We start from the raw sequence: 10,460 nt of genomic DNA on the forward strand, positions 1-10,460 counted from the left end.
TCGATGGTGGAAGGGAGGGACGGCGGCTGATGTGGCCAGCGGCGAGAAAAACATTTGTTTATATAGCCCCAGGCCGTGTGAACGCGTGACAGAAGTGGAGGCGTTGCTACGCCTGCCCGCCCGTGACGCGCCACTCGTGAGGAATCAATGGCAAGGCTGACCGGCGGCAGCCTTGCCATTGATTCCCCGCGGGAAACCGAGGCGTTCTGGGGAGGACGAGGCGCGTGCCGCTGACTCAGCGGGCCCGTCGAGTTTTCGCGCCAAAACCCCTCGCCCCGGTGCCCCCGGACGCCCCCCAGCGCGTTGGGTTCGGCCTGGGGCCGCCGGCGCCGATTTTGGCTCAAGTCGGCGAAAAACGGGTTCCTGAGGGCGCGACTGGGCCGAATTTTGGACGCCGGCGCGGCAAAATTACCTGGGGAGGGCGGAGATGCTCTAAGGAAGATTTGGTCGCTGCTCAAGTCGCCCTGCTGAAGAGCGATTTGGAGGGCGACCAAAAAGAAAAAAGATAGCTGCGGACGAAATTAATTTGTTTTCACTTGGGATATCGATGAAAATGCTTACTCACCTCCTTTTTCTCCTAATCACGTTCACGTATGTGCAGTTGATGTATCTTCCCGCACCACCGAAAATGCACGTTGACGAGTGGCGCAAGTAAGAGCGCACGTGAAGCTGCCCCGTTTTTCTTGGGCGATGCGTGGGTGCATTTTCCTTGATCATTGTCCTCCTACTACTCGAGTCTACTCGGTAGTTCAAACATTCCATCCACCGGCTAAAGCAAGAAGACACTCGCATAGAAAGAATTGTCCAGAAACAGGCCGCAGTTTTGTTCCGCGTTACAACGAATCACCGAAAACACGCAATTCGACCGTAAGGTATTCCGCCATTATGCAGGACCGGCGCCGTAGCGTGCCACGGCGAGCGGCCCGTCCCAGGGCGGCGCTATTGCAAACTCCTCGGCTGAACGACTGAAGATGCTCTTAGCACCCGTCGCGGCACACAATGGAGATCGAGATCAATTACGTGGTGGGAGATGGATCGCTCGCTGGGTCGCCGAAAGCTCAGTCTGAGACGGAGCCGGGAAGGCGGCAGCGGTGGGTGCGCGCCGGCGGGCCCAGGAAAATCTGGTGCAAGAGCTGGGCTAGTGACTTCCGGCCGGCGTGCCGCGAGCGAGTCGATCGTACGTGGTCGCTCCTTCCACCCTTCGGCGGGCGGCCGTGGCCCGCACCTCACATGCAGAGGCGGGTAGGCGACGCAGCCGTCGGCATCCCACTCCGCGCCCCGCACATGCGCCTGAGCAGTCCGTTACTTTGTCCCTTTCCGCTGTTAACTGTTGGGAGAAACGACCGGTGCGGGTCAGGTGGAAGGTCTCGTCCTTCTTTTTCATGTTCTTCAGCTTGTCCGGAGAAAAAGAGAGGACATCGACGATAAGGTTTTTCAGTTTTTTTTTCTAAAAGGATCAAATTAACTGTAAAACTTCATTGGAAGTACAAAGCATTGTCAACACAAAATAAAAATTACATCGAGATTCGTAGACCATCTAACGGCCATTACTGCCGTCCGAATGAGCCGCCGATGAGTCACTGCCGTCACCCTTCTACCGGAGCCAGCTTGACCCTGTCGGTAACAGCCGAAAAGTCTTACATTCAGCAGATTCAGGTTATTTAGGAGTAGTTTAAGTGGACAACATGACCAAAGACTTGCTCGGCGATTGGGAGGGGTTAGCGCCAGTATTTACGGCGACGATCCAGCGGTCTCTAGTAGCATGCATGCCAGTTAAACAACTTTCTTAGGAAAGGGAAGGCCAGCTTAGCTAGAGTGAACTTTTAGGCGGCGATGTTGCCGGCCGTCTCTCGTGTAAAAGTTACTACAAATCATTCACTATCATTAGCAAGCCATAAGACTGACGGTTACAGAACGAACGAATTGGTTAGTGGTTACCATACGGAAAGAAAAGGAGCTTTCGAAAGTGAAAGACATGTGCCGGGTGATTGGCGCCCTTTGCGTTCGATAGACGCACTAGCTAGTCGGTGGTAACTGATATGACGCGGACATACTCGACTGCGTGCTTTCTCTGGTCGTTGCAAAAATTATGACGTACCGACCTCTCCAAGATCGTCGAATCTACCGGAACGGAGCAGAATTTCCACTGGCCGTGCCCGTACGTTGGTTAGAAAGTTAGGATCAAATTCCTGGCGTGCATAATCAAGTTTGACAAGTACTAGGGCAATACGAACAGATGAGTACCGGCAGTACTGATGAGAGACTGAAGGAGGGACAAGAGTTAAGCAGGAGTGCACACAAACAGTAATAACTTATGGTCTGCTTACACACTGGTACAGTGACAGTGGGCGCGGGAGTGCACATGCAAAAGTGCCCCTCCTCCATATCCCACCGACGTATTCGACACACACATGCACGACGACGCCTACATGACACCCGATCGACGACCCAACCTTAACCTTAATCAAAAACCTCCTCGGTAGTACGTACCCATGCAAAACGATCCATGATAGTACAGATACCAAATCAAGCCAATGCATGCCATGATTCCAGATGATGAGCAGCTTCAGCTGTACTGGACGATGGAGCGGTAGAAGGTGCTGGGCGCCCAGTTGGCCGGGATGACCTTGTCGGCCACCAGCGTCTTGCCGGACTCGTTGGTGATGCGCATGGAGAAGGGCGCCTGGAGGCGATGGCCGGAGTCCAGCCGCCAGATGGATCCCCACGACTCGCGCATCGGCGTCCACGTCCCGGAGTTGGCCTCCATGAGGTCCACCTGCACCACGTCGCCGTCGCCGTCCTCGTACTCCACCAGCACCGCGAAGTACACCGGGTTCGACCCCTGCTCCACGTGGAAGGTCACCTTGAGACCGGGGAACTCGCACGGCACTCTGCATCAATCATCATCAGCAGCAATCAGCAACCCATGTGCCATTGTAGCTTACTTCGTAACCGAGCCGGGACGACGGCAAATAAGTGTGAGGCGACGGTACTCAAAATAGAGTAGTATTATTCGCTGCGAATCTATTTGGGTCCCAGTTAAACCGGTCGCCGTCGTGAAAGTTTTGTTGGGCAACAAAAGCACTGGTTATATAGAGTATGAGACTGTTCATCGTTCAGGTAGGGCCAGATAGGATTCGTGCAACGAGTGATGAAATGCATGCCACCGACCTCTTGAACTGGATGTCGATGATGCCCGAGTGGCGGAGCTTCTCGCTGAGGCCGGGCTTGGCCATGGCGCCGAACGCGGTGCCGCTCAGGTCGAAGTGGTACTTGGCAACCGGGTAGTAGTTCATGTCGGTGATGACCACCGTCTCCGGGTTGCCGGAGCAGGACTGGTCGTTGGTGCACCGTATCTGAAAAGGCGATAGTAAACGATCACAAGTCAAGACTAGCACTGTGTCACCAGCTCCATTTCCACCACGTACGGCAGGGGCAAACCACCAAAAATATGACGAACGAGCTAGTGTAGCTACCTGGTAGCAGGAGCCGCACCCCTTGCCGTCCTTGAAGATGGGCTCGTTGCCGCAGGATGTCATGGAGGAGAAGGGGTACTGGTTGGTGTTCTTGAACCCGCACGCACCGCCTGAATGCACATCGATCACCGCATGTTATTACACAAACGATCAGTTAAGCGAAGGCCGCGGCGCCATGCATGCACCGGCCGGCGCATACGGACGTACCGTCGTCGTCGGGGCCGGCGCCGGTGGGCGCGCCGTACCAGGTGGCCCTGGCGTCCTCCCAGTTGGGGTCGGCGGTGAAGGCGGAGTCGTTGAAGTTCCCGGCGCCGGCAGAGGCGTAGGTGACGAGGAGGGAGGACAGTGCAACGAGTGCAACGGCCTTGGACGAAAGAGGAGCCATGTCAAAGCACCACCGCTTCTTCGAGCTTGTGGGGGTAGTGTACCAGCGCACTGAGCAGGTCGGGCTGGGAGGCTGAGCTATGTATGCTTTGATGTTCTGGGAGTAACATATTGCCGGGGTATTTATAGTCAGGCGCAGTGCAGGGCGACGCGATCGCCATCCACGGTTGTTGCACCCGACGACGTGCTTTGTGTAGGGGTCACATGGCTACCGGAGCAAATCCTGCGAGAAATCACGGCTCGGCAGTTACACATTGCATGTTTCTGTCCACACTGCGTAGTGCGGACCTGCCCTTGAGCAAAAATGATACACCTATGTAACCTCTTACATGATGTTACGTAACTTTTCTTTGTATAAACTAATCACCTTCCCCTTGAATTTCACGGGTAGGCCTGACCATGTAAGCTTGTACTGTACTACATAAGTTTAAGACTATTTTCCGTAGATGTAGCAAAACTCGCCCTTAGACATCATCTGCATATTTCTGTTCACGGACAGTCGTGGACATGCCGACCCCGTCGTGTAATTTTTGCTTCGACGACGGTCGTGGACATGGGGACGCCGTCAGCTTGCACCCCTACCTGCCCTGCTCAGGCTGATGCTCTGAGCTGTGTTCCATTTCTGCTAGAAAGAGATACGCACAGTACTCTGGAAAATCGTATTCTCTTTCAGGAACGTACAGCTAAGTGCTGCCTTTGGCGACGATGCCGCGTTAGGAACGAGAGATTCGGGCGGGAACAGCAGGAACAGCAATGTTTGCGTTACAATTAAAGCGTGGACGTTGGCCTGACTGACTCTTGTTGGAATCAATCATCGGAACCAACCTGTTTAACAGGCAACCACCGAATCATGTAGGACGAAGTTGCGTAGAGGTACCTAATTAACACGCTGCGGATTCGTTAGGGGAAAAAAAATAAGGGCACTTGCGATTTCATTCACGAGCACAATGATGCTGCTACCTGATACGTGATTATGTACCATCCATCAATCCATGCTGGAACCCGCTTAGAAAATTCCGGGATGCAACCGTCCTGAGTTTTTTGATAGATTTAGTAACTGCCCTGAATCTTTTCTTTAGCAAACTAGCATCTCCTTTGTATATTAAGCTCGAAGGTGTGTGTGCGGGGTCGATGGAAGATTCACCTGTAGAGATTGCTGATATTCTTGTAGAAGATAATATGGTGATCACCTTGCAATAAAGAGTACTTTGATGTCAAAAAAAGATGCATGACAAGGGATTAGAAAGAAAAAAAAGGTACTACATAATAGGGGCATAACATCCCCTAGTTACAAAAACAGTCATGACTAAAAGAAAATTTACAAGATAATCCAAAGGAGACACGTGCACCCTCCGCTACCCGTGGGAGATCCACGCGTCAGCCTTGAATACATGAGTTGCTTTAGACTTATACTAGGCTTCCACGATGCCACGGCTGACCTGACGCGACAAGCCACCGCTCTTGACACCACCAACAAAATGGTGGCACCGTCCATGACCTACGACACACATTAACGGCTTCTTTTGGCTCGCAAGCTATGCAGCTACCATGGCGGCACAGACGGTGCCTATAGAGGACAAACTCGCTGACCCCATGGATGAAGATGATGCGCAAGGGTCGACAAGAACCGCTTCCTCCTGAGAAAAACTTTTAAGGGAAACGGCCAAATCTGTTATCTCCAACGGAAACCTCCAAGCAAGAGCATGCATTACCAATCTCCCAACTACCTTGAATGTTAATTTCTGACGCATTAAATACTCAATTGTTCCTTGCTTGTGATCATCAGTTGGCAACGATTAGCTGCATCATATACCCAGCTTTCATACACGGGTGGATTACAGCGACCGGTAACCAAACGTTTGATAAACTAACAACCTCAGAACTTTTACAATCAAATAACAAGTTCTATTACGCTACATACTTTTGATTCTTTAACCTCCCAGTTTTCCATCAAATATGGAAGTTGGAAAGTCTTTGTCTTATTCCTTTTATGGTACCATAGTACCATTACTAGATAGATCGAGCCAGTTGCCTCGATTGGTAACTTTGTCATTTCCTAAAGGGCCAAAGGGTATTTTATACTTCTATTTTGCCATCCCAATAGAGCCCACGACCCATCAACGTATGATATGGGAGGTATTTTGTAGTATTCAATAATGTTGCTTTGATTTGCTATAGAAACCTAAGATGACGAAAAAGACGAATTCCTTCCAAGGCAGGGTGCCAAACATCTATAGTAACTAAACCGTCGGGGAAGATGAAAATATTGAAATAGCATATTATGTGTACGACCCGCTAGCTCCATGAATTATACTCGACAACCATGGATGCTAGTTTGCCAGGAACATGGTAAGAAATGAGCCTACTGTGTGTATTCTAGGGTTTAGGGAGCAAATAATTACAAGAGTTGTATGTTTAGGAGGGAGGGTAAAATACTGAAAAGGGGGCTAGAACACAAGTTGTATCCAAGATTGGAAGTTATGGAAATGCTAATTTTTAATTTGAGGGCAACTAGAATAAGATCCTCTTTGAGGTTTCTGCTCCAATCATCAATGCTAGGATATTTGTTATGAAAGATTTTCTCATTTCTTATTTCCAGAAGTTCTGGTAGGATAGAATGATAACCGTCATAGCAAAAAGCCTTTGCTATGACCCTTTTAACCAATTCCACTTCATGAAAAGAGGTAATGTTATTTTCTTGTTAGGGATAAGCTTCAACTAACAACTCTGGGCAAATGGGTAGTCCAAAAATAAGTGCAGATGTGTATCATTTGTTTGCTCTTGGTATAAGACACAATTATAACCGGGAAGGTGAAAAGAATTTCTTTGGAGCATGCTCCTTGTGTTTAGTCTAACATGAAGAAGGGGCCAGAAGAAATTCTTAGTCGGTAGGCAGTTCCCTAGATCTACTGGAATTGTTTGGGGCGGAATTGAGTTATACTGCCTTTCTCTGGGTTAACTAGTCCCCCTTGCTTCTTGGGTCAAAGTTTGATCATAGATTTAATTAGCAAAATATAATCTATATGTGACAAAATAACATCATTGGAAACTTCTTTCAAATATGAATCTAGCAACATAATTTTTATGGCATATAACTTATATTTTGCTAATCAAATCTAAGGTCAAAGTTTAGCACAAAATACAAAGAGGACTAATAAAACTAGATGGATGTAGTACTCGACAACCATGTATGCTAGTACTCGTAATACCAAGCTTTGAAGACCACCAATAGTCACTTGTCGTAAGAAACGAAATTCGGCAACCGTTGAAGGAACATCGGTTATGGATCACCCTAAGCAGAGAAGGCTTGCAATTCTTCACAAACCAGCCCATAATGTAGAATAAATCAGAAAGAAGAGATCGAAGTCACTGCACTAGGAGCGAGCCAACTATCTTCCTTGATTTACACATCAACTGTGAATATATCAAGAAAGCCAACAGATCTGGCAAATGCTATGTGGGTGGACTAGAACTAAGGTACTGCCCTTACTTGAACAAATACCTATTTATGATTATACTCTCCATGCAAGCATCTGCAAATACAAGAGAAGTAATTAAGATAAATCTAACCATAGCATTTAACATATGGATCCAGAACATCCCCTTAAGGAACAATTCATAAACTGAGGTTTAGGTTTCTATCACTCCTGCAACCCATCATCTAGAAAATAGTTCAAGAATGCCTTCCCCTAGGCCCATAGATGGTGAAGTGTCATGTAGTCGACATTCACATAACACCATAAAGAAAGAACAACACAACATAATATCAAAACATTAGATTGCGATCAATTTCAAATGATTGCTAGCAACAAGACTTCTCCCATGTCCTCAAGAACAAATAGAACTACTCACAACTCATCATATTGAACATGATCGGTGGGTATAAACATATGATTGACAATCTAAACATAATAATCTTCCACCAAGTAAAACAACTAGCATCAACTATAAGATGTAATAAATACTAGTAGCACCGCAGGTAACAATCTGAGGTTTGATACAAAGATTGAACACAGGAGATGGAATAGGGTTTATATATGAGATGATGTTGGTGAATATGTTGATGATTCCCACAATGAGGAGAGCGATGGTGGTGATGAAGGCTTCGATTTCCCCCTCCTGGAGGGAAGTATCCCCGAAGGAATCGTTCCGCCAGAGAATAAAAGTTCTCATGTCCTGGTTCCGCCTCTAGACGGTGCGGAAAGTCCCGAAAATCCTCCCCTTATTCTTTTTTCTACGAAAAATGGTAATATATAGCAAAAGAACATCGGGACGGGACCACAAGGGCTCCACAAGCCCAGGTGACGCAAAGAGGGGGTGGTCGCGTCCCCTGCCCTTGTGGGCCCCCTATGGCTCTTCTTTGGTGCTTCTTTCTTCCATTATTTTTTATATATTACAAAATAAATATCCGTTGTAGTTTCTTCATGTCAGAATTCCAGCTGCCGGTAATCCCCCTCTCTTGATGTATTTTGCATTTTAAGAGAGAAAAGGCATTAGAATTGCATCATAATATGAAATATAACATCAAAATAAGATAAATAACAGTAGGAAATAATGATGCAAAATGGACATATCAACTCCCCCAAGCTTAGAATCCACTTGTCCTCAAGCAAATACCGAACTCGATAAATATGACCACATGTTTATAGAGAGAGGTGTTAATAAAAAAATACAGAAATTGCTGCATCACATTTATAATTATCATTATATTCCATGAACGAAAAATCTTATTCATAAAATTTCTCATAATCAAGTATCAAGCTATTCACATTTTAAGGTATAAACCGTAAACCCTCTTGAAACTCAACAAACTATGTTCATAGTCAACAAACAATTGCAATTCATCATCTTTTCTAGAAGAGTCTATGTAAGAGCTTTAGTTTAGCAAACTTCACATACTCAAATATCATGTAGTCCTCTAACGATTGCTGGTACTCACTTCGTATTTTTAGAACAAATTGTTTCAATCAGACATAAAGGAAGATGGGGTTTTAATGTTTCACCTCCCAACTTATTTACCTCAGGGATAACTTTCAACAATAATAACTCATGATCATATATATTCAACCGGATATATGTGTCTGGATCTTTCCTCACCACATTATGTTTGCCAAGGTGAGAGTATTTTAGGTTGGAATAGAGGAAAATCTTTTGACTCATGCATGAAAGTAAAGTTTTAACAGAAAACATAAAAGATAGGCCCTTTGCAGATAGAAGCAGAGGCTTTAGGTTGCATGTGCAAACTCTTAATGCAAAGAAACATCACTTTAGTATTGCCCCTTATGATAATGACCTTTATTGAGCAGTTTGTCACTTTTATTACTCCATCATCATAAGTTCATACAAAGCTTATTTCCCTTTCAATAAAAGATCATACATATTAGAGCATTTTTTATTGCATGCACAGAAGACAACTTATTTGAAGGATATTGCTCAATCCGTAGGTAGTTATGGTGGACTCTTTGAAGGAAATATGCCCTAGAGGCAATAATAAAGTTTTTATTATATTTCCTTATATCATGATAAATGTTTATTATTCATGCTAGAATTGTATTAACCAGAAACTTAATACATGTGTGAATACATAGACAAAACAGAGTGTCCCTAGTATGCCTCTACTTGACTGACTCGTTAATCAAAGATGGTTATGTTTCCTGAACATAGACATGTGTTGTCATTTGATGAACGGGATCACATTATTAGAGAATGATGTGATGGACAAGACCCATCCGTTAGCTTAGCATTATGATCATTAAGTTTTATTGCTATTGCTTTCTTCATGACTTATACATATTCCTTTGACTATGAGATTATACAACTCCCGAATACCGGAGGAACACCTCGTGTGCTATGAAACGTCACAACGTAACTAGGTGATTATAAAGGTGCTCTACAGGTGTCTCCGAGGTGTTTGTTGGGTTGGCATAGAGATCAAGATTAGGATTTGTCACTCCGAGTATCGGAGAGGTATCTCTAGGCCCTCTCGGTAATGCACATCATAATAAGCCTTGCAAGCTGACTAATGAGTTAGTTACGAGATGATGTATTACAGAATGAGTAAAGAGACTTGCCGGTAACGAGATTGAACTAGATATGAAGATGTCGACGATCGAATCGGGCAAGTAACATGCCGATGACAAAGGGAATAACCTAAGTTGTCATAACGGTTCGAACGAGAAAGATCTTCGTAGAATGTGTAGGAGCCAATATGGGCATCTAGGTTCCACTATTGGTTATTGACCAGAGAGGTGTCTCGGTCATGTCTACATAGTTCTCGAACACGTAGGGTCCGTACGCTTAACGTTCATTGACGATATAGTACTATATGAGTTATGTATGTTGGTGACTGAATGTTGTTCGGAGTCCCGGATGAGATCACAAACATGACGAGGAACTCCGGAATGTTCCGGAAATAAAGATTGATATATAGGATAATAGTGTTTGGTCTCCAGAAGGGTTCCGAAATTCACCGGAAGGGGTTTCAGATGTTTCCTGAAATGTTTGGGTACGAGAACACTTTATTTGGGCCAAAAGGGAAAGCCCACAAGATTTTTGGAAAGCGCAGAAGTATGTTTTGCGGAGTCCATGGGCCAGATGCCA

General features: G+C 45.9%; 1 protein-coding gene across 1 annotated transcript; it reads right to left on the reverse strand.

Moving 5' to 3' along the window:
- Nucleotides 1–2,425: 2,425 nt before the first annotated feature.
- LOC119275230 (expansin-B3-like) lies at nt 2,426–3,945 on the reverse strand. The gene is made up of 4 exons (XM_037556039.1): nt 3,684–3,945; nt 3,477–3,586; nt 3,172–3,356; nt 2,426–2,891 (listed from the first exon to the last, which is right to left on the reverse strand). Exons 1-4 carry the CDS (start codon nt 3,859–3,861, stop codon nt 2,567–2,569), a joined length of 798 nt encoding a protein of 265 aa, XP_037411936.1. The 5' UTR covers nt 3,862–3,945; the 3' UTR covers nt 2,426–2,566.
- Nucleotides 3,946–10,460: the final 6,515 nt, after the last annotated feature.

The sequence above is a fragment of the Triticum dicoccoides genome, chromosome 1A, assembly GCF_002162155.2.
Source record: "Triticum dicoccoides isolate Atlit2015 ecotype Zavitan chromosome 1A, WEW_v2.0, whole genome shotgun sequence".
Taxonomy (NCBI): domain Eukaryota; kingdom Viridiplantae; phylum Streptophyta; class Magnoliopsida; order Poales; family Poaceae; genus Triticum; species Triticum dicoccoides.

What these genes read in the sequence shown, in the direction of transcription:
- LOC119275230 (XM_037556039.1), bottom strand. Translation starts at nt 3,861, where the DNA reads ATGGCTCCTCTTTCGTCCAAGGCCGTTGCACTCGTTGCACTGTCCTCC. An exon ending in CGCCGGCCCCGACGACGACG is followed by an intron (nt 3,587 to 3,683) that starts GTACGTCCGTAT and finishes ATGTGCATTCAG; the next exon opens with GCGGTGCGTGCGGGTTCAAG. An exon ending in GGTGCGGCTCCTGCTACCAG is followed by an intron (nt 3,357 to 3,476) that starts GTAGCTACACTA and finishes TCGCCTTTTCAG; the next exon opens with ATACGGTGCACCAACGACCA.